At 38.3% G+C, this 25695-nt stretch overlaps 1 protein-coding gene across 1 annotated transcript in view; it reads left to right on the forward strand.

Moving 5' to 3' along the window:
* Positions 1-25695, forward strand: part of LOC144082435 (AF4/FMR2 family member 2-like) — a 128671-nt gene that overhangs the window by 45923 nt on the left and 57053 nt on the right. The window contains exons 3-5 of the mRNA XM_077609603.1: positions 1897-2560; positions 3152-3543; positions 23950-23994. Of these exons, the coding sequence (XP_077465729.1) occupies positions 1897-2560; positions 3152-3543; positions 23950-23994 (1101 nt within the window). The remainder of the gene's footprint in view (positions 1-1896; positions 2561-3151; positions 3544-23949; positions 23995-25695) is intronic.

Consider the following 25695-nt stretch of genomic DNA (forward strand, 5'->3'; position numbering starts at 1 on the left):
ACCTGATTGGTTAAAATGTCGGCACTGGATCGGTTGGAACAAAGACCAGGACCCACTGCGGCCCTTGGCGGAATCGGTTTGACACCCCTGGGCTAGAGACTAGTTCACAGTGTACTCTTTTTTTTCTTTTGGACAATTTTTAAGCGTGGGCGGCATGGTGAACAGTTCTGAGAGCAACGGTTCAATTCTCGGTGGGTCCAGTCGTTCCAGCGTGTAGTTTGGATGCTCCTCTGGGGCCTGTGTGGGTTTTCTTCGAGTACTCCGGTTTCCTCCCATATCACAAAAATGCGCACAAAGGCTGGTTGAACTAGCTAAATCAGGGGTCTCAAACCGATTTCGCAAAGGCCCGCTGCAGCGGGTCCTGGTCTTTGTTTCAACCGATACAGTGTCAACAGTTTAACCAATGAGGGGTCTTCTAAAATAAGTAGCACCTGGCTGCAATCAACTGATTACACTTCCAAAAGGTGTTCGCTTGTTCGGTTTGAATGAAAACCTGCACCCCCTGCGGGCGGCCCTTTGAGGATCGGCTTGAGACCGCTGTTCTAAATTCTCCCCAAATATAGGTATGCGTGAATGGTTGTTGGTCTTTGTGTTTGGTTATTGGTTGGCAACCCATCCAGGGTGTTCCCCGCCTACGGCCCACAGATAACTGGCATAGACAAGCACGCCCACGACCATAATGACTAGAATATGAATGAATGCACCACTCATTTACTTTAGTTGGCTATATACAATGCTTTAACTGACAAAGGAAGCACAAGGAAGACTTAACATTTAAAGCATTTCAATATAAAATCATTGTCATTATTGAACAATGAATTGACAACACAAGCAACACAATCCGTAAAATAAATAACGAATGTAACTGACGTGTTGTTCACTGATGGTTCAGTGGTCCGTGACTATTTAGCTGAGCTAAAACCATCCATAACACTGAAAGGGTAACACTAATGGTTGTAATTATCATCCAATAATGGTTAAAATGTATTCAGTTAAAGCAAATCAATGGTGGAGATAATCTTCAGGCCCCGTAGGTTTATAAAACACACTTGAAGAATTCCCTGCTCAGCAGTAAAACCTCTATGATCTCGGATCATTTGATTGTTGACGGAAAACAAAACAAAACAGACAAATGTGATTCTGATGAATTATTTAAGAACGTTTCATTTAATTTAATCATTTAATGATGCTTTGCAATGTTTAATTTGTTGAACACATTTTAAAAAAGTGACACTCAATACAGAGCACAGTTTTCTTTTCCTGTTTTATTTATTGAGTCATTTTTTGGTCTGCCATTTCACCATATCTTTATTAAATTATTAACAGATGCCATAGAATTACTTTTTCCCCTCACGATTAATATTTTCAACATGTTCATCATTGGAAAAAAAACACCCAAAGGAATTAGGGGAACAAATACAGCTCTTTACTTCTTTGCCTTTCTGAGAGAATCTCAATTCTGAAACAGCAGATGATGAAATAGCGTAGTTTCATCATTAAAGAACCTGTCAAAGATTCTTAACTACTCCGGGGAACAACTCAGCATGAGCACATAACAGCTGAAGGGGCTTTTGGATCATAAATCAGCAGAAGCCAGACTGTCCTCTTGCAATGATTGCTTGAGAACCTGAGGTCAGGCTAATAATGATTCCTGCTCCATTAGTTTTACTGCTCCAGCCTGGACTGGACCCTCTTAAGGATGGCATGTGTTTAATTAATCATCTTCTCCATGTGCCTGGTCAGTGGTCAACCAATTCATCTCTTCCTGTTCCTCTCCGAATGAGTAAAGAGGGCTTTTCATCAAGTGCTTAGAAATGAAACAGAAAGACGGAAACTTAATTAATACTCCTGTCTGTCCCTTTTTTTCCTTACCATCGTTTTTTGCCTTTCTTTCAGACGAATAAAGGTGATGCGTTGGCGAATCGGGTCCAGAACACGCTTGGCTCCTATGAAGAAATGAAAGACCTGTTAACCAGCCATTCAAACCAGAGCCACTTGGTAGGGATCCCCAAAGGCAGCAGTGGCAACAACCACACCGTGCAAACACCCACCCCTTCAACAAGTGAGAGAGCCACAATGGAGTCCCAGCTTTTCAATGAAACCCTAAATGGGAGCACAGGATTGGAGGGGGGAGGTGTGGAGGGAGGTGGAGAAAAAAGGATCGCAAGTGCCTCCTTGGCATCCTCAAATTCCATGCAACCTCCCGCATCTACAACGTCGTCCAGTGTGCAGTCACTGCCTCATCAGAATTCCAAAAAATCTAGAAGCTCCATGGAGTGGGCAAAAGGAGGGCATGCACAGAGCACACCGGGAACAGGCCTCCATTTAGGGTTGGGGCAAGGTCAAGGTCAGGCTGCTGGAGCTGCAAATGGGCGGGGGAAACTATCCATGTTTGAAGACCAGCAACTCCAAAGGCATGATGAGCTTTTCAGCTCACTGAAAGATGAATTAGGTCTAAAAAAAGATTTGAGCCCTTCCGCTTCATCTTCATCCTCTTCTTCCTCCACCTCCTCTAGGAGACGGCATTCTTCACACCCCACTAAAACTCTCCCTTTGTCAGGTAAGTCTTACAGAAGATCACCCAAAAAGAAGTTTGCGCTTGTATTACCTATTACCAAGTTTATATAATGTTGATCCGCAAGCTAACTTTCGAAAAATGACACATTAGCCCTTTATTGTCATTGCAAATAATTTCAGAGCAACAAAATTTATTATCAGGTACAAACCACCAAAGGGGACTGTCGCAATAACAGTTTGATTAGCACAACTTAGCCTAAAAGCCGATAAAAGGGGGTTACCCACGAGCTTGGCATTGTCATATATTTTCTCAAGTTTCGTGCCATTGGACATTCATCACGGATTTTTCATCTATTTTAAACGAGCACTGTCTTTTATTTTGTTGACAAGTTGCTTGCAAACTGAAAAGGCTGCTTAAAGTTGGAGGCAACATAATTAGAGGATGAAAACCAATTAGCCTTGTGTGTTGTTCTTCACAAATTCACTTATTTAATCATTCAGTATTTATTTTAAGCACAATGCTTCAGATCGTTTTATGACTGGATTAGAAGGCGCAGAGTAGCTCATTTCCAATAACCATAATGTTTTGGTCACCTTATTTGATTGTTTTGCCTATTTTCTTCCCAACTCTCAGACGCAGCTGGAAATTATCGATCTTCTACAATGGAAGCCAGTCACTGCAAATCATCTTGCTCACCATTAGAAACCGAACCAAGTTCTCACCTCTCCATGTCCTCCTCTCCACTGGCTTCCACATCACTTTTGACAACACCTGTACCTGGCCTAACCACTCCCACATCTACGTTTCCACTTGGCGGCCTATCTGGGAAGTCGATTGCAGTGCAGCAGAAGCCAACAGCTTACGTTCGCCCAATGGATGGTCAGGATCAGGCGCCCATCGACTCTCCTCAATTAAAACCACTTCTTGTGGCCCCAGAGGGATTCATCTGTGGCCAAACATACGGCGGAAACTCTGGAAACATGAAGAACAAACTACCCAAACTGAGTCTGAACCACACCACAGAGGTATGTAAATGACAGGCATTGTATTCATTATCGGCATAGATGAATTTTGCAGATTCATGCCTCCAAAGTGCTTTTTGATAGTGAACGCAATTCATCAGGAATTTTGAATGAAGTTCGCATTTTCAGCTATGAGTTTCAGGAAGAATATAAGGGACTAAGTAAATATATATATAAATATATATATATATATATATATATATATATATATATATATATATATATATATATATATATACATATACATATACATATACATATACATATGCACATATTAAATGCACCCATTTAAGATTGTTTACATGATTTGAATGGCCACCAAACCTCATAAAGCTCAGCAATAGCACCAGCATGTCATGCAATTCTTGTTCTTTTTCAAATTGAGTTGGGCTTTTGGCGCTTATACATGGCAGATACAGATTGACTATAATTGGATACAATTGTATTGTCAAATAAATTGGACCATACCAACCTCCTTCCAGTCTGCTCACCCTGACTCTTTTACTTCAGCATACTCGCCACCTTTATCTTTTTCTCACTTGTCTTTTTAAAAAGAAAAACCATGAAATATCCGGATTGGCGGGGCATGGGGGGGGGGGGGGGGGGGGTGTATGTGTACTATGTGACAGGAGAGTAGTCATCCCTATCGAACGTACCAGCTGTTCCCTTGCTTTGATGGAGCTGGTGTGTGTGTGCGTGTGCATTGCTTTCTAAATGAGCCCGAGATGAAGCTTGGAGCATATGGCACCGAGAAGGAGAAAGTCAGTCAGATGTGGGAAGACAGAGGACTTAAAATACACTTTATTCTTGAGACTTTATAGAGAAGTGTAACGAAAGAAACTGCAACCAATCAAATATGTGAAGTTTCTTTTACAGGTTTTCATCTGTCAATGTTTGACATAAAATGTTTTTATATGCATTTTTCTGCATCAAGATTAAAAAGGGGCGGGGGGTTGTTTAGGAGGCAAATATTAGGAATGGCAACATTATTAAAGGTCCAGAGGTTTACGATTTGTAGTCACTGTTAGACTGAATTCCTTGTAGTATTTTTTTCTTTTCTTTGAATTGATCATAAGCTATATATTTATGAGTAAAAAATACAGCATGTTAGAACCTTCTCACTAAAAGCAACATTTGCAAAGCTTTACTTTATGGATGTTTTGTTGAGAGGTGGTCATTTGAATACAGCTGATAGGCAATACGGTTGAATATTACAATGTCTTACTTTTACGTCTGTTTATTCAAGATTTTTGTAGTATCCACATTGGACTTTTGCTGTATCCGGACATTCATTTAAATAGTATGACATAAAACAAACAAAACAAATCAAAACCTTCCAGGTTACCAGGGGCCGTAACCAGATCCTACTGTATTTGTGGTTTTATTCATTTTAATGTTTAATTAATATAATATCAAATCTATAAATACAACTAGAGGAGCACCGAACCACTGCCTACGCAGCCAAATTCCAACCATCGCTATTTTTCTGACTTCTCTAACCTTTGACTCCTCTTTTCTTACCTCTGAGACCTTTGACCTTTTACAGTTTTTCTTATTCTTTCATTCATTCGTTCATTTTCCGTGCTGCTTATCCTCACAAGGGTCTCTGGGGCCTATCCTAGCCAACTATGGGCACTAGGCGGTGGACACCCTCAAATGGTGGCCAACCAATCGCAGTCTGTTACTAATCATATCGTCAAATTCCTTTTATTACTTGTGGGACTTCATGACCCCCAACATTTTATCACCACTTCCCTTTCACATTACAAAAATATCAAATTTGATCATAATCCTTTTCTTTCTTGTTTTTTCTTAAACACAACAATACAACGACACAAACGTAATTGAATTTATAATCTGTGCCTTTTATAGGTCTTGTAGGTCATAGCAATTAATAAATTAATCTGCTCACACTTTTACAAACAATGTAAATACGTGTTTCCCCATTCATATACACACTTAATCCAAGCATGTCTCAGGGGAAACAATTATTTAGTCACACACCTTGACAAACTTCAATTATTAAGGGCAGAAAAATTAACAAAATATACCCTAAGGAATATAAGTGCAGCTTGGTAAATCACCATTATGATTTTGCATGTCATAGTTTTCAGATTAGTTGAGGTGCCATAAAATAGTTTTAGATATTCAATAGCGGCCTCTCAGTTTAGTACGTTTGCTGTCTGTGTGCTTCTGTGTTTGCATGTAAGCACTACGCTTTTAAACTGCTTTGGAAGCTTTCTGTTAGCACGATACAATTATTGATTTTTGCTTTTACTTCCCAGGGGTGTGTGTGTGCGCTTTTGTGGGTGTGTGGCCTCACGTGCATATGTGAGAAAGTAAGCGAGAAAAGGTTGATAACATTATTGATCCTTTCCTCACACACTTACAGTAGTCTTAAGCCTTTTTGCAGACACACTCATGGAATGCATGTTAACACACTCGCATATCAGTAATATGAGAAGCTGTGAAGAATTAGAATGGGAATGTTTATGATTTTCACTGAATAGAATGAATCCATAGTAAAAATGTAGTAATGTAAATACTCAGTGAGAAACATTTATTCCATACCATTAATAATCTGAACAACATATAATGTATGTAGTGTGGCAATAACAGTTTTCCCATTTTCTCTTCTATTTAAGACAAAGGTGTAAGTCTACAAAAGGATACTTGTTCCTACAGGAGGCACAGAGCAACATAATGTTCATGTTAGTCAATTCTGCATCCGCCTGGTGGATATAAGACCTGATTTGGTTTCTACCAGCTCCTCTGGGAAATATCTGGATTTAATTGCTCTGCTTTCTTCAGCGGCTAGCTCCTAACACTATCTTCCATGTGAGGCTGATGGGAGCGAGGGGCAAACAAAGCGTGAAGAAACGGTTGTTAAATTGAATCAATGGGCTGAAAGATCTAAAAATGCTTCTAAAAGTTGGGAACAGGCAGACTCAATTCCTTGTTCGATGCCAAAGATTGCTGTCACATCAAATAATATGATCTGTATTATGGCTATCTACATATTGGCTAATACCTATTGTTAGTGTGGCGGGGAAATCTTTAATGCTATGTTTCTCAACACATAGTGCAATGTCCATTTTGGATCTCTTTGTAAGTAAGATTTTTTTAAGTAGCAGTTTATAGTCAGTTTCTGTACCGCTTATCCTCACAAGGATCGCAATAAGGGGGGTGCTGGAGCCTATTCTAGCTGACTTCGGGCACCAGGTAGGGGACACCCTGAATTGGTGGCCAGCCAATCGCAGGGCACAAGGAGACAGACAACCATTCATGCTCACACTCATGCCCAGGGCAATTTAGAGTGTTAAACCAGCCCACATGCATGTTTTGGGGATGTGGGAGGAAACCAGAGTACCTGAGTAACCCACGCAAGCCAGAGGAGAAGATGCAAACTCCAAACAGTGAGAACTGACCTGAAATCAAACCCTTTAGTCCAGAACTGTAATGGCCGACGCGCTGACCATGCGGTCGGGCCGAGTGCGTTCATATTGTAACAACCTATTTCCATATTGACATGCAGGCACTAAGTGACACGCAACTGACGTGTTGTTGTGTTCACGGAAGTAAATATAGTCCCTTCGGGAGGTTTCCATCATCACATTTATATGGAAATTTTGAGGATTTTATGCTACTTGAGTCAACATTTTTCATAAGAATTTGAATATATTTGAATAGTAACATCACAGAATTGCCTTAAATAATACGTACCATATTTTTTAGCTGTCAAAAAAAGTAATAAAAATAGATACATTGAAAAAATAAAATAAAAGACAAAAATGCTCAGATAAATAGATCTTGCATGTCTATTAGTATTCTTTCAAAATCTGAGACCTTGCTATATCATCGTGTAAATGACCTCCGAAATAATCCTTCTCAACCTTACTACTTTCAAATAAGCAAAGAAAGACTATCTTTTTTAACCAGGAAAAACAAAAGAAGCTGTCAAAGGCATTATTGATGTGCCAATGAAACACTTCAGGTGAAATAATTTCTGAAATACGCATGTAAACAACATCCAAGCAGATTTAGACCTATGGGCGAGGCGGCTTGCAAGGAGGTAAACTCTGAGCTGACAGGTGACATTTCCAACAGCGCTATGACAGGTTTCATTTCAAAGTAGTTCAAAGAATAAAGCTGATGTAATTTCACACTGATTTGAAGACCTGCTGTGGCATTTCTGTCGGCTGTGTGTAAACGCTAACACGGCGCTTTGCCACCAATGTAGCGGTAAATAAGAAGCAGGACGGTCTAGGACCTCCAGTCAGTAATCAGCATAAGGCCACGCTAACAGAATATATTCTGCTCACAGAGAATCCTTCCATTTTTGCATGAAAAAAGCCCTCACATGATTTTTAAATTTGATAAAAGAAAACAGGCAGGGGTAATAAAAGGTTGTTTTTTCCCCTTGCATGCATCTTTCAGTCCTATGCCTGTTTTCAGATGCCTTCTGACCACACAATGCAATGTAACTAAGGTGACTACAATGTAATTATCAAAGGCCTGTTTTGCATGTTAATAACCATTGTTAAGATCCAAAACTGACCTTTTCTTAGTTACCTTATCTTACATAAAATGGGGTTGGATTTGGTCATTTTTTAAAGAAAAAAAGCCTTGCTATACATAATCTTTATTTTCTAATGGTTTTAGCTTACCTCCTCAAGAAAAAAAAGCCTTACTATACATGATCATTTTTAAAAAATGATTTTAGCTTATCTCCTCAGGAGTCGCCACGCCCAAACCGTCAAATCGCTAATTTGATTTGCCACTCAAGTTTTTTCCTGATGATACCCACATATACAGGAATCAAACCCGGCAACGGAGCATTCAAACCACTGTGCCCCTACTGCATTTAGCATACAAAAAATGTTTCTTATTAATCATTTTATCATGAAAAAGCTAAGAATGCACACATGATTTAACCAAGCATATAGACGCTGCAATTTATATCAACACAGGGACAAAGCTGAGGGGCGTCCGGTCGCACCCACACTTTTTGGGGGAAGCATTTGGGAGACGGAAAGTGGGCATGGTCGGGTGAGGTGAGCGTCTAAAAACCAATGTAAGCTGATGCGCAGTTCTATAATCTAGTGTTTAAGTTTAAAGCATCTCTGCCTCGGCCCATTGATACTGTTCTCACCCAGGCCCACTTCATGTTTTTTTTCTCCACTGTATCAACATGTTGATATTCATTGAAAAATGATCATTGATGAAATTGCAGCTGTTGGTTTTTACTCTCTGTAACAGTCTGCCGGCTGAAGTGATCAATATTTTTATGTTAGCGATGGATCAAATAAGTTTGTGTAATGTGAAGGAGGTCACTTTAAGAGCTAATGCTTCTGAGAGTAATCATCCACAGTGAGCAGCTCCACAGAATGTTTTATCATCTGCCAGCTGACTGTTCTGTGGGCCACAACTTTACTGTTTTAATTCACTCTCGCCGCTCTTATCTTTGAAAAGCTCAGATAAACTCACTGCGCGCTCTTAAAAACCTCACCAGCGAGACTTCATCTTTTCCTGTGCACGGAGGTCATATTTCCTTTTAAGTAGCGAGGGTGTTATTAGTAGCAGAGGGGGGGAAAATGTACTCGCTCTCAAAACATCATACAATCAATTATAATGGCATTAATAATCCAATAACACATTTTTGGAGCTAATAAAAGGAATGGTGATGCAGTCACATTTCTTGCTCAAATAAACTATCAGTTTATCTGGGTGTAGAGAATGTAAATGTAGGGCTTTTTGTTTAGTAATTAAATCAATGCTTGGAAGAAGAGCTTTTAAGTTTCATAATTTGCTGGATTTAAATAATGGTGTCAGTTAGTTCATGTCATATTTTCCACAATTAATCTTATATATTTTGTGTTATAACCAAAAATCGTTGTCCTCTCATACCCTAATTTAGCCTAATAATGTGTTCCTAGACAAGGTAGATAGAAAGACAAGAGTTAATCGAGCATTTAAACATGTGATACTCTTAACTTACTGGAGTAGCCTTAACATTTCCAAATCCTTAATGTAACATTAAGGTTTACAAATCCTTGTTGGTTTTATATGGATGATACTTGAACAGCTAACAGTGCCGTCTTCTCTTTTATTAGATTTTTTTCTCCTCCCTTCCTTAAATCCCGTGCCCTCAAACCACACTCTAGACGACAGTAGACGATTACAAAGCAGGGTCTAGTTGTTGTCACACTTCTAGTGGCGCTACTTGGTCTCCTTAAAAAACTAAATTTCTGACGTCTTTTTATCAACGCGTGACCACCATCGCAAAAAACTTTTTTTTGCAACTGTAACAACTCAAGTTGATCATGTAAAATCGTTTGTAGAGAAGCCTGAGTATGAAAATATTTTGAGGTACTACCTTGACGTAACAGGCAGGACATTGTAGCAACAAGGCTATATGTGGACATGGTTGTCTCTCATTTTCACAGTGTCTGCTATTGCAGTAAACAGCTGGCCTCATTTACATAATATCCCTCAGGCTGTCAAGTCAAGACACGCGCAGAAATGCATGCACGCATGTGAAACGATTCATTGTACCAGTACCTTTTTCATTTACGTAGGCACCGCAGCTGTTTATCATCTGGAATTTGTTTTGTCTGGGGTAAGATGTCCCTTATAAAGTATCTACTCAAACATAGACCTCTGTTCAGGCAAACAAATAATACATTTTACTGAATTGAAGCCCCAGAAGGGTGTTTGCAGGCCAGTGAAGTTGTATATTTGAAATCTGAACAGCTCACTTCATATTCTTGCTTGACACAGCATAACCTGAAGAAGATTCTCCATTAATGTTGTATGGTGCCATGTTTTGTTGGGCTTCACAAGCTGCAAGAATGGATTACATGTGTCAAAAAGAGCTCATTTTATTTCTTTTTCCAAGGCTTTTTCCTGCAAATAAAACCTTGCTATACTGTACAGTGCTTGACGGCAGATATTTCGCAAAATGTAAATAGTAACTACGTTTTTACCTTTGGGGTGGATTTCCATTACAACATCGGATGAGCTGCAATGATCACATTGATTTTGGCCATCACCGGGAGTCTGAAGGTGTGTGTTATTACCCCTCGGAGACCTCTCATCCCAACTAAAAGTCCACCCTCTGGTTTGGATATCTTCAAGAGACTGGTTGGATAAAGCGACTGTTATCACACTCCTGAATAAGAGGTCGCGGTTCAAGAAGAGGCAGGGCTGAGCACTTGACTCCCTGCAGCTCCTGCTGATGGCGGTATAGGGGTCACAGTAGTAATTCTGTGCACTTTTGACTGTAGATCTCCAGCAGCTCAAAATAACTGAAGAAACGGTTGTACAGAGAGGAAGCAATCTACAAGATAGACGAGAACAGCATCTCATGTGTTGTTTTCACTCAATTGAAATATGTAAGCTTGCCTGGAACACCCGGTGGGGCAGTGGTTCTTTTGCCAGACTTCAGTCTGGGCAGCCCAGAATCAATTCCCACTCGATGGCAGTGTGATTGTGAGTGCAAATGGATCTTTTCCACTATGTGTGCTCTATGACTGACTGGCGATGAGTCGAGGCTATAGTCCGCCTTTTGCCCAAAGTCAGTTGGGATAAACTCCAGCACCCTGCGACCCTGGCAAGGATAAGCGGAACTGAAAATGGATTAAATTGAAATAAGTTTGTTTGAACTCTTATTTGTCCTCCAACTTGATTTTTTATGGAGGAGGATCAATTTTCAATCCTCTTTATATTGAACCATACATGGTTTGAAACAAAGCCTCCCTTGTTAGCATCCTCACAAACGTGACAGTTTCAGAGTTGAACATCCTTTTAGTGTTCCGCTGATTAAGAGTCGACCTAATTTTTAGCATTATGCATTCAGTTTTTGTGATTTAAATAGATAATGCAACGCTGCATTACGTATAATCAAATTGCAGATAACTGATTGATATTATAAGAGATTACACACTTTCCATCTATTAATATTAATTCCCCAGGATATTAAGGCAGTAAAACATCCTATTTGATAGTCTTGACTGGTCAAATATGATACATTACAAGGCGACTTCATTCGAGACAATAAAACCTAGACCAAACGGCTAATAAAATATCAGACTATTTCATAACAGCTTATGTCTGGTGCCCATAAAAACATGGTTATAAAAGTCTTTATTGCTCTTGGCATTATAGGACAATTCATGGAGAACCCCTGCTGCTCGTGCTCTCATATTATTCATTAGGTTCTGATACAGACCAGTGGCTTCTCCCGACGTTGTGTGTGGGGTAGGGCCTCTTAAAAATATGCCCCGCTGGACTCGGCATTGCCAGTTTGCCAATCAGAGCATAGCTGTGATATGCAAATCACGTATACACGCACGCGCACACACACACAGCGTGGGAGAAGGAGTGTTTTGATCTAGCAGGGCTATTACAGACATTTTAAAATCCTATGAATATAAAAAAGGGAGAGAGGAAGAAGGAGTGAAGTTAAGAGAAGGGAGATGAGATAGATGAGTGAGGGAGGAGTGGAGACAGAAAGGGGAGAACGGAGTCTACAACCATAAAGACAACAGTCTTGTTTTATTTTTGCGATCAATACAAGTACAGTAACAGCAAGACGGACTAGATATCTACTAATTCAATTGAACGTGGGAAAGTTATGATGCATTTTGTTCCCTTTCATGAAAATGCCGTGGGTTTAATTCCCTTCACTGTGCTCTGACACCCTGCCACTAGTTCCTTCCCGTGCTAGTCCCATTCCTGTTTAAAAAAAGGCATCTGGCATGAAAGCAGTGCCAGACAATTTATGCGAGTGACTGGCTTTGGAATCCCATGAAAAGAGGTCCCAAAATTAAACTACACAACCACCACTTCATATTGGCATTGTTGTGGAAGAGTGAGACAAAACTTTTCATGTTATAGAAGAATGAGACATTGTGGGGTCTATTACTTTTGCAATTGTTGCCCACATAATTTTTTTTCTGGACACTTTTTCAGTGTTTCCATCAAATGTGCCATTGTTATAGCAGCTCTTAAATGATACACAAGGACAGCTGATCCGTATGCAGCGCATCCCGTCCGCTTTCAAAAAGTGCAAGCTTTTGCACCTTTCTGTGGAATTGCTAAAATCTGAAAACCCCTTCGTCTAGGGTTGACCTGCGCTGGTCTAAATTTAGATGACGTAGGAAACTAGAGCCCCGATGATTTGGGAGGTCAAGGTAGTCTCCCTCTGGAGAAAAATGCACTTTTCATTAAATATCCAGTCCAAAATTAGTTTCACGGAGGACGACAAATGTTGGAGATGATTAAAAATTCATATTCAAGGTGGACATTGTAAGGAGAGGTCAACTGCCACTTGCTTGGAGAACTTGTTTAAACCAGAAAAGGATTTATTTGGGCCTGAAGAGCAGTAGGTATGAGCTTTACCTAGAAATTATACCGCTTGCAGCTCCAACGCAGATGCATCGTGACTACCAAAACACCTCAGGTCAATCTCTACCGCTTGTTTTCTGGCTAAGAATAGGCAGAGGAAATTACAAGGGTTCTCTCGAGAATGTGCAAATTCAAGTGCAATCGAGCATTAATGTGTTAAACTAAAAACATGCAGGTGCGTCCCTGTGACTACTTTTTCAGTCACTTGAAAATGAACAATACACAATTTATTGTTTAACAATAATAAATAGACAATTTGGTTTTTTTTTTCGTTCTATCATGCAACAAATTGGAAATTATTGTACGAGTTTCTCTTTTCTGCATTACTTGCTCAAGAAAAAAAGTAAATCAATAATTATCTTTTCATGAAAATGGAAAGCATGGACAGACTGCCCACCCTCGTTGATGACAATACTTTACTTCAAAAGGAACCCGGAAGTTTTATTTTATATCGGTGCTAAACTTCTTTTCAGGTATGAGGGTATTTTGTCAATTTCATGTGGTCAGGCCTCGCCATCCAGGCAAAATAGACTTCCGATGTGTATATCAGCCACGTCATAGACATTTCTGTAAACGGTGAAATATGTCAATTTGATTAGTATGCTTGAGAATATCTATGACGTCATGAATGTAGCCAAACTTATCGTACCTGCAAGTGATGAAATCTAGCCTTTACATCTAGCCTACAAGCAGGAGCAATGAAACGTATGATCTATAAAACAATTAAGCATCCCTGGTGATATGCTGTATTTAAAGTTTTAATGTTTTTGTCATGTTATTAATTAATATTGATTGTGAACAACTCCAAATGGTATTGCAGTGCAGAGGTTATGAAGTAGTAATATTTTGCTTCTTAGTGCCAACTAGTGTTTTACATCTGAGCCCCTAACACCCTCAAATCCCCTGATGTAGACTTGGCATGCATGTTTTGTGGAAGTGAGAGGAAAGATGAAAGCAAAGTGGATAATATAAAACCAAATAAACGAATGAGGAAAAAGACAAAGTACAATACAAGAAATTGTTTGCACTGAACCATGGTGCATTTGTTAATGTATGCTTTAATGGATGGCATTTACATAAAAATACCAGTTCTCAATATGCAATTCAGCTAAAAAATGAATATATATTTCAGGAAAACTGCACATGGATTTTTCGCAAATCACGTTGAATAGTTTATGAGGTACTGATGACGCCAGGTTGCTGCAGCAATTCCACTGAATCGGAAAAGAAATGTGAGAAAGTGGGATACGAGCTCATTCCCATTTGTGCTCCTGTGGTAATGTCTACGTATTAAGTACAACATTAGTGCTATGGGCATCAATTTGAACGCTCCCACAGCGCACATGTGAAGTCACGCTGTCCTTACAGCTCTCAGCTTGCCAGTGTTCTGCCTGACTGCTCACTGTCACGTCCAAGACTGCTGAGACGTCGCTGCTGGCTCCCCTTACACGTGTTCAGCGATTGTTCTGCCCATTTTTATTGTGTTTCTATGACACAATATCATGGAGGGCTAATATATCCTTTAATGTTATAGATATGAGAAAGGCTCTTTATTTTATCACAGAGTATTTGGGCAGACACCCATAGAAAAACGATGCTGAAAATACTTTAATAATTCCGCACTTTAAGAACTTTAAGAATTCCGATACATTTAAGATATTTAGCACTCGGATGAAAGAAAAGGCTTATGAGCACCAGTGCAGCATTTTGAAAAAATACTTGTGTATTGTACCATGTCATTCCACCCTAAACGTTTGGTCCAATGATTCAACAAAGTTTGCGCATGTGTGGGTTTGTTGTCAAATCTTGGGACTCTTGCAGAAATTGCAACGTGAATTTGCAATAAACCAAAAAAGATATATTGAATTTTGATCCAGACAAAAGAAAGTGAACAATGGACTTTCTTGGCATGAATACTCCCTTAATAAAAAAAGAGAGTATCTGTTAAAAAAAATCTCCCTTTAGCCCAAAACACTCTTGGTCAATCATAATGTTTTAATGGGAATTCCGATGTGGAACCGAATGTAGCTAGTCAAAGAAATAGCAGTTTATCGGGAACAGAGTGTGTTTTATTCATTTACGTGGCCAGACTGATCATAATCTGTAACATGTAGAGTAAATCATGTCCAAATCCACCAATAATTTTATATGATACTCGCGTGAGCATTTATATGAAGTGTAAACATTGTTCAGTGTGATTACTGCTGACTATCAAATCATTACTTTATTGCCCCATTCTCTGTGAAACTGCAGTATTTACACACACAAACACACACACAGCAGAGTTGTAGTGGAGGGTGAATACATTATTTGGATATAATTGATGGCAAATGCACACTGTATGATAGTGGGAACTATTTAAAGCCAGAGTTGATGAATGTGAGTGAATAAACAAATAGAATCTGTTGTCCTATTGTACTGCTGACGACCCTCCAACTGTCACCCGCTTCCCCCATTTCAAGAGGCACTTATTTTGTTGTTTAAAAAAAAGGCATCATGCTGAGAGCCACACACAGAGAGACCACACACACACATATCCACATTCTGCCAAGAGTACAAATCAAATACCGTGCATTTCCCTGCCAACAGAACAAATCATATATACTCAGCTTGAATGTTGCTGTGCTCACACTGACAAACAAAAATCTGTCAGTCATTGTCTATTCACTGCTTCGACTCTAAAGCAATTTCTATGCTTTCTGTTGTCCTTTATACTACTGCTGCTATAGGGTCCTTACGAAATAGGGTGAGAATACAGGTCCAAGCTATTATAATGTAAAAAAATATAAACCTGCCGATTGGTAATGCTAACTGAAGGTTTTACACATTGTAAACATAAGCCAAAATCCTTAGTTGTCTTAAATTTCGGGTCTTCCCATAACAAGTTCCCAATATTAAATTGATTAAAATAAATTTGTCAGATCAAGATTGAGGGCAATATTTAAATGTCTGAGTAATGCCCTCAATGCCCCGTTTAACTCAGTTGTAGCCGCGTATTAAATACATACAACAATTTTCCGCAACGCTTCATTCAGTCAGGGTCGCCGGGTCCTGGAGCCCTTAGCTGACTTTGGGCGAAAGGCGAACACCCTAAACTGGTCGCCAGTCAGTCATAAGGCACTCACAAAGAGTGACAACCATCTGCACTCACAATCACGGCGCCAATGAGAGGGAATTGATCCCTCCCTGTCCGTTTCAAAGTCAAGCGAATGAACCACTACACCATCAGGTGGCTTCTTAATATATTTTCTTAAACCCAAGTCCAGTTTACTTCAAATGTCGAGTTCAAACTACTTTACTATAGTCAATTTTACTTGAAATAATGTTTCAAAGTTTGACCTATTTTTTCCTGCTAACTATTTTTCCAAGTGTAACTAATGGGATTAGAATGATTAAAGATTGCTTTATTCAGATTTATTTTTTTACACTGCCCCAGGTGGGCATCATTATTCAATTGAGCTCTATAGAATTCCATTTTGATGACTGCACTACTATCAACTGGTATTGGCATTACATCATCCAACCACTCACAATTTTGATTTTTCAATCAAGTAAACAGTCATTCTTAGGAAAACCTGGACAAAAAAAATGGAGAACATTCAAATGCTAACCATTATCTAGTGCTTCTCAATTATTTGCTGTTGTGTGATGGTTAAAAAAAACTTGTATGCAAATTATTTATTCATTTATTTTCAAACTATTCACACTCACTCATACCTAAGGACAATCTGGAACAGGGCACACCTGAATCAAATAATCAGGATCATTTTTTAGCATTTTCAAGAGATTGCTGAGGAGTTGATCATTTGATTCAGGTGAGTTTAAAGAGAGATATATGGAAAAGAAACTGGAGAGTTGGTGACCACTTATTTCAAGTGTCCAAACCATGCCTTATACAATTTATTAATTATATAAAAGAGAGCAGCACCTTGTTGAAGCCCCTCGTAACATAAAAAAATAGGATACAAGAAGCAAATGATCATATCCAATCAAAGAAAGTGTGAGGTAAGCAAAACAACATTTCCACTCATCTAAAAATTATGTATATTGCATTAGCATTTGTTGGGATCACATTTAAACAGACGGAAGTATATGGTGTAGCTAATTTCTTCTGGGCTGTGATTCATTGCAAAACAAGGCTAATTAATGTATTCAACCTCAATTCAATCTCAGGGCAATTATATGGTTCAATGGCATTGATCACAGCCTCTTTTCACTCTCAACTCCTCACGTCTTTGCTCATCCGCATATAACGGCCAAATAATATTCAATATCGTATACAGAATTAATGAGTTGTATTACTAATGGAGTAATTAAAATGTTTTATTTTATTTTATCATACTCATGGGAGAGCCTCCTGATGGTGTAGTGGTTCACTGGCCTGACTTCAATGTGAGCAGCCGCAGGCTTGATTCCCGCTGGTGGCGGTACGATTGTCAGAGCGAATGGTCCTTTGTCTCTCTGTGTGCCCTACGACTGACTGGCGACCAGTCTGGGATAGGCTCTGGCAACCCTTACAAGGATGGGTGGTATAGAAGATGAATACTCATGGGAGAGGATCAAAAACACCTACTGGCAAAGTTGAAATTATGTATCCTTAATAGCAATTTGGTAAAAGTTTTGTTCAGAAAAAATAAGGAACACTGCTGGAAAGAGGTTCATTATAGCAAAACAGAGACAAAAATACCCACACGTGGAACTCAGTCTGAACTTAAAATGACCCCCACCACCACCCCCAATGACATAGACACACTACGCACAATGCCTTGCGCACACTCCAGTGAATGTATAGATCAAGTCCAATAAGCACAGGGCTAAAATGACAGACCTATTTGAAGCAATGTTTCAATGTCGACATTTAATTGGATGGTACATCAACTGCTTATCTGCCTCTTTGCAGCTTGGAAAGGGGAAAGCAAGATGAAGGACAAGAGAGAATGGAGGGAGAAAGAACGCTAAATAAATGTGATGGGGGTGGTAGGAAGTAAGACGGAAGGAAATGAATTAAGAAAGGAAGAGGTGAAATTGGTACACGGTAGTCTGTGAATGTGTACACACATTAATGTGTCTCAATGTTTAGGTACGCCTGTGTAACATTTTGCTGCAGATGATTCGCTAGTTGGCCAATTGTAAAGGGATCATAAAAAGTATGGGCTGATTAAATGTAAAGTGTTAGCTAAGAGTGATACATACTACATAGGTACTAAATATTATCTCTAAAATATTTTGCAGTTAAGTTATGCAGTTGAATTTTTGAAAGTGTGCAATTTTATGAAGTGGTAGGAATGAAAATTTGGAAAATTTATTATAATATGGTCATGACCAGATTTAATTACTTTTTAAACTGAACATTTTATTGGGTTTAATGAGGGATTTTGAGTGTAATATTTGGTGAAATTCTGATAAAAGTAGAATGTTTTTATCTATCTTGAAGTAAGTTCCCCAAAAAATAAAAAATAGAATTTAATGATATACATTTTATCCAACTCTTTAAAATTTGCACAACTACTTAAGACAATTGTATTAAAATCTGCATGTTAATATGCACCCAAAGTTGTGCTCCCGCCCTAGATAAACAACACACACACACACACACACACACACACACACACACACACACACACACACACACACACACACACACACACACACACACTTCAAGTGGAGCTTGTGATCTATCTCACATGCTGGTAATCCCAGTGATGGCGGTCAGTGCAGCTCTGTAAACAGCTGAAATATGGATGATAACAGGAACACATGAAACTGAATAAACAAATAGTCTCCGAACAAAAAAAATCCTTGAAGATTTTCCAAACCCAGCTGGACCTCAATTTTCAAAAAAGTTCAGTAGCGCGAACTTTGATGATTGACAGTTTCACTTTGACTCCACTGCTTTTTTTTGTTCCATAAGAGTCAAGCAACAGTTTGTCTTGGTGCCATTCTTAAACTTTTCCAAGTGTTGACAGCGTTCACTTACTTCATGTAAATTCTGCAACAATATGAGGCTTTTCCTTGTCAGCGCCTGACAAGAAAGCCTGAGAAATGACTTTGAGATGTAACAGGAAGTCAAGTGAATGAGTTAACAGCTCTCTGAAGGCGCAATAGAGAGAGAGAGAGAGAAAAAAAACTTTGCATTCATTATACAGCAGATTTCAACTCCTTTTGCCTGTCTTTGTTTTTCCCCACCATTTATCTTTTGTCCCTTTTTCTTCGCTTGCCCTGTGACAACTCGACACAAAAGCATGTTTTATTTTTCTTGTTTTGTGTACATGACTCTCTTTTAATTCATTTAGGGCGCTAAAGACAAAATAAGCCTCCATGCACCCATTTTAGTAATTTTTCAATTTGAGTATTTTGATTATTCTGTTGGTTCTGAATTTTTGTGATGGCATAAATCCATTACCTCGCGGCCACCAATTCAGGGTGTCCCTCATCTCCTGTCCATAGTTGGCTGGGATAGGCTCCAGCACCCCCGTGAACTTTGTGAGGATAAGTGGTACAGAAAATGAATGAATAAATCAATTTATTCTCCTTATAATTGAGCATGTGCGTTTGTGTATGCGAGAAGGGTAGTGAGAGGAAGTGAGACCCATTGTTTGTTGATGTTTGTTGACTAGTGACAATTGGTGATGTTAATGGCTTGGGAGGCACTGATGTTGTCAATCTGATTCACAATTAAATGAGGGTAAATGAATGGCCGGTGCCAAATAGTTCTGAGATTGAGGGTTCAATCCCTGGTTTGGACCTTCATGTGTGGAGTTTGCATGCTCTACCCAGGCTTACGTGGGTTTTCTCCTGGTACTTCGACTTCCTACCACATCCCAAAGACATGCATGATAGATAAATCACATGTCAAAGTGGCGGTCTGGGGGCCAAATCTGGCCCGCCGCATCATTTTGTGTGGCCCGGGAAAGTAAATCATGAGTGCCGACTTTCTGTTTTAGGATCAAATTAAAATGAAGAGTATAGATGTATATTAAATTTCCTTATTTCCCCCTTTTAAATCAATAATTGTAATTTTTTAATCCATTTTTCTGTGTTTTTAGTTCGAATATCATTTTGTAAAATCTAAAACTATTTTAAAAAAAAGAAGCTAAAATACACATTGTTTTAGATCTATAAAAAACTGAATATTCAGGGCTTTTAATCCAGTTCTTTTAATCCATTTATAAAAAGTCTATCTAAGTTTATCTAAAATGGTCCGGCCCACATGAAATCGAGTTGACGTTAACGCAGCCTGCGAACCAACCCGAGTCTGACACCCCTGCTCTAAATTGTCCCCAGGTTTGAGTGAGAGTGAGATGTTTGTCCCTTGTCTCCTTGTTCCCTGCGATTGGCTGGTCACTAATTATGGCCACCCCTACCTGGTGGCCACAGTTGGCTGGGGTAGGCTACAGCAGCCCCCGCAACCTGTTACGGATAATGAATGAATGACCCCTGCTACGTGTGAACTCTTCATTTACAATCTTATATCTTCATTATTTACAGATGGACACCTCATAAAGGTGGTGCAGCGTTGTGTCCTTTACGTACTCTCATCTAAATAATTGAATGGTAAAATGTGAAAAAAGAAAGAAAAAGAAAATACAAATACAGCACCTGTGACCCTTGTGAGGATGAGCGGTTTGGAAAATTAATGACTGAATGAACAATTACAACAAATGAAATTGTGATTTTTTTCCACTTTAAATCAGGGGAAAAATCTCACCATTTCATTTATTTGCTTCATTTTATTTTTTCCTTCCCATCCTTTTCAGTCTATCATTTTAGCGCCTACTCGCAGACAGAAAAGGATTTCTGCCTCAGGAATCACATTGATTATACTTTCCACCCAATTCACTTCCGACTTTTTTCCTTCATATTTTGTCTTTCTAATTTTCATTCCTTCTTCTCCAGGCTTCTTTTTCCTTATTTAAATTTTTTATTTCAGCTTGTATTATTCAGTGCTCCCCATTACAAACGCACACTCATAAACACACGCGTAGCCACACGCACAGCTGGTTGCTATTCACGGAACCTTGAGATTGTGGTGTGAGTGGTATGTCTTTTATTACGGATTATTCAGTATTCCATCCAGTCTGAAGGAAACAAAGACCAAACACTGGGATCTGTAGTAACATATTTCTGTGAGAGACACACAGATGGAAAACATGAGCGGTTTCATTTGTGGTTAATGTATGCTTTGTACAGTTAGTAAAAAAATCAAATGAAATGGCTTCTTTTAGAATCCACCACTGAAAAATGCCATATCAATGTTTTATGAAATGGTCTAAGGAAGGCCCAGAAATCTAATCACTCGAGTTCGAATTGAAGTGTTCTAGTAAATAATAGAAATCTCCGGGATCTGATTATGTGATTGAAAATGGGGCCCCATCACGTCATTTTCAAAGGAGCTAATTAGGGTAAAAAAGATCAGGTTTTTAAAATGGATTAATCTATTTTTTAACTATTAACTCATGGGCTGAGAGCGATAGACGTGTAATCCATTTTGATTGGACGTCTGTCGTTGTCAATGGCTGAGAAACATGATCACTCAATGCTAGATGTTACAGATGGAATGGATTTGATGTCTATAACTGTCAATGGCAGTGAAGGAGTTAAGGGTTACAAAGAACAAAATAATCGTGAGCTTTATTAGAAAAAATACTTATACAGTACTATACTTAAGAGTTATATTTACACTAGTGAAACACACCTTTCAGAACAAAGAGATCATTAAAGTTCAGAAAATAACAAACAAGAGACCGCATTTTATCACATTGGACTATTTGTGCAATATTTGACTGCTAAATTTCAAGTCAACAAAGTATGTATATTAAGTATAATTTAATGTGAAAAGTCACAATAAATCAAGACAGTTAAAATCATAATCATTGGAAATAGAAACAAAACCAATAAACGAGGATGAAAAGCAAAAGTCATTTTAGTTGGAATCTTAATGTAAGTGTGCTTGAGAGTACGGAAGGTGGTTTGTATGTAAATGCCCTGTGATTGGCTGATGACCAAATCAGGGTTAACCTCGCCTTCTGCCCATTATCTGGGATAAGAGCTAGCACCCCCGTGACCCTTATGAGGATAAGTGGCGTAGATAACTGACCTTAATGTATTGTTAACTGTAAGTAGGTGTTTAGATTCAATTTAGATCCTTTCATAATTTTACACATACTTGAATAACTATAGCACTAGAAAGCAAGGCTACATTAAAGCATAGAATAATCCACAGTAATTATTTTTCTTCCAGTCATCTTTATGGAACCAAATTTACATTGATTATCTTATCTTTTTAAACTGTTATTTGCTATTGTAATTTAGGATAATGTTGCTATGCATGACTTGTAAATGTTTCTTTAACCCTTAATATAATCTTTCTAAACACTCATAGATGTTAAAAAACAGACATAGTGCAATGACATACTGCTTATTTAACTTCTTTTCAAGTACTTTTTCTCCCCCCTTTTTTTCTTTTTTTTTTTGAATTTTTACACAGCATATGCCAGTGTCGCTTGCCGTTTTATTAGCTGTAATTTAGGATGAAGATGATGTCATCGTCATTATCCTGGGTACTAAATGTTTCCTGATGCTCATGTTGGTGCAGTTAGCAATGTTGTGCGGCAGAGGTTATGGTTATAGAGGGATTTGCTCTCCTCTTCTCCAGCTGCTCCTTTATCCCTCACTCCTTCTTTATTGAGCCTGTCAGGGAGCGCCAAGCCAAGAACTAGTCCATCACACTGTTTTGTTTTATTTGATTTTTTTGTACAAATGCTTTTTGGAAACACTTATTTGGCACTGGCATTTATACTTGTGCAAGGTACATTTAGCTAAAAATGTAGGGTGCGTATCCAGCAGAGACAATAATGATTTGTTTCAAATAATAGTAGAAGTACACAACATGCACTTTGGCTGAACTGGCACAGCAAAGAGCAGCTGCTCTAAGAAAATTTGTTTGGCTTATGCTTTCATTTTTATAAGAGGCTTCTCATTGTTTGCCTAAGTTTTGTTTTGAATCTATAGAAAGTCAACCAAGAAAAACACTTAGTAGACCTCACATATTCCATATGAATGTTATTTAAATCATTGGCTGTCATTGACAGTAATTAAAGTCAAATTCAATTGGAACTGAAATACGTTTGCAAACAGGCATCTGAATTGATGATTTTTTTTAAGCGCAGAATCGATGAAAACAAATATACTGATGAATGTTTTTATCTTTTAAGATGTGATTTTTTGTGAAATCTAATTAAATTTTCAGCCAAAAATAAAATTGCTGAGAAAAAAAATACAAATTCTGAGTTCCTCTCTAATAACTTGCAAACCTTGGTGGTGGAGAAGCCCACTAGCAGCCCACCGTGATTTTTAAATGGTGACTTTTCTGGATTATCATAAATGATGCAATTAAAATACTGTACAATGCAATTGGGTGCAATGGCAAAGAGCTGGTACAGGATTTTTCACATATTGACCATATGATATTACCATCACGTTTTGAATCAATACACCAGAGGTGGTTGAAATGTGGTTAAAATATGTATACTTTTTATACATTCATTTGTAGCAACTTCATAGCCCTTCCTGGCAGCCTTATGAAGCACTATGAATTCTTTGTTGTGTTCGAATAGTATCCATATTTTTTTTCAAATCGATCCAATGCCCCTTTCGTCAAATCAAATCATTGAAGGCTTTGTAATATTGGTAACTATCTAAAGAATATATATTGTACCAACATTAAATTAGTTTCCAAATGAGTAACGTTTGATTTGACTAGCAGGGACATTTCCAGTAACTTCAATAGGAAGTATTGATGGAAAAGATGGCATGAAAATATTTAAGAATTGGGGTAATTGTAATCACCCGTGTAAGTGATTATTAATGAGCGAATTAATGCTCAATAAAAATGTATAATTTGGACACCAAGAGGTCCACTTACATTTTTCAACAGATGTTCCTTTTGTTGCACTTCTATTCATAGTGTCAGTTTCATTGTCTTGTGTTTGTTTTCTGCAGGTCAGCCTTCCAAATGACTCCAGCTGTGTAGAAGAGATCTTACGGGTATGTTGTAAAGACAAACAGCACAGTCACACACAAAGTAATTCCAATACATCTGTTTTAAGTTTGCTCACAAATGCTATTTCTCTCATCGGGTAGCTCAATTGTAGCCAAAATTTGGACTCATCTGCTGCCCTTGATGGCACTAGACGTCCAATCCACGTCTAGCTCCATCAATGGCAATGAAATATGATCTTGAGGAAAAACATATCTATTAATGATGACAGAAATTTTGCACTATCGTACAATTATATACCATGTAGAAATCCCTTGCTATTGTCATTAGACATCAAATTTACACTGAATAACTTCATCAGAAATGCTCGTCAACCTTCTTTAATTTCCGGGTTTGGTTGCCTTTTCTCAACGAAAGGTGAGAGTTTTGTAAAGCCATCACTTCACCAACCAGGGTAGTTGAAACTGTCAAGGCAGAACAGCGTATAATGTGATATCAACGTATCGCTCACTTTTCTCTGTCACCCATCACTAGAATTGTCTCCATCCTTTCTCTGGTGATGCTCTCTTTGTGTGCCTGTTCATCGCTCTCTGCCCTCTGTCATTCACCTCTCCCTCTCACAAATCAATATGCTGGTCAACAGCCTGTGTGACAGATCGTGTGGTGAGAGCTGCATGAGAAGCCTTGTGTCAATAAAATTGGTGCGCCATTGAATTCAATCTGTAGTTTTTAGGAGTGTCAAGTGGAAAGATCAGCGAGTTCAAATTGTGTCTTTGGAAAGCCCATTTTTTCACAGCACTAAAACATTGTTGGTACCGGAATTAAATCTATTCCCCGTCAAGATGTTGATCCAGGTTCTATAACACTTGTCCTAAGTAGGGTTACTGATGAGCTAATTTGAGTTCAAAGGTGATAGATTGCCATTCATCTCTAATTTATATCTGTTTGCCAGTTTCAAGTCTTTAATAAACCCTTTTAAAATATGGGATAAAGCAAGACAATTTTTGCAGAAAATCATATTGAAATCACTGAGATTCAAATCTGCAAACCAGTGTGTCACTCCTTTTCATACTCATTACATCTCACTATAATGTAAAACATTCCTGAGCTGAATTCTTATTCAGCTTTAACATAATCTATCTACAATTCACTGTAGGACAATAACAAAAAGTTAAGAAGAGATAATTTTTTTAAAGTAACAACAATTTATTCAGTGACTTCACCGAAATTCAAATGTTTACACATTATGATGCATAATATTCAATTCACTGTTAGTGCTGGCAATAAAAATAAATCTAATCCTTCCACTTTACCAGTAATAAAATAAAATAAACAATAAGTGGACATTTAATTTAATCATAACAGACTGTCAGTGGTCAGAGAGAAAAAAATACATGTATAAGTCACACTTGAGTGTAAGTTACACGCCCAGCCAAACTATTAAAAAAGTGCGACTTATGGAACGGAAAATACGACAGCTAATAATGAATATTTTCATCCACAATATGCTGTCTGATCATTAGATGAAGTAGATCCAGTCTGGTATTTTTAAATTTTTATCTATTATTAGTGTTAAAAGTTTATCATGCGTGGCAACCTCAAAGTAATAGATTGGAGATAGATAGGGACGAGCTGTCTACTTGTTAACCTGATATTGGTACCGTGTTGAAAGGCTAATTATTATTGCTTTAAGCTCTTGTTGACTAGTCAAAGTTTGGTAGTTGAGAAAGTTAGAAAATGTAGGAGAA

Source organism: Stigmatopora argus, chromosome 9, assembly GCF_051989625.1.
Source record: "Stigmatopora argus isolate UIUO_Sarg chromosome 9, RoL_Sarg_1.0, whole genome shotgun sequence".
Lineage (NCBI taxonomy): Eukaryota > Metazoa > Chordata > Actinopteri > Syngnathiformes > Syngnathidae > Stigmatopora > Stigmatopora argus.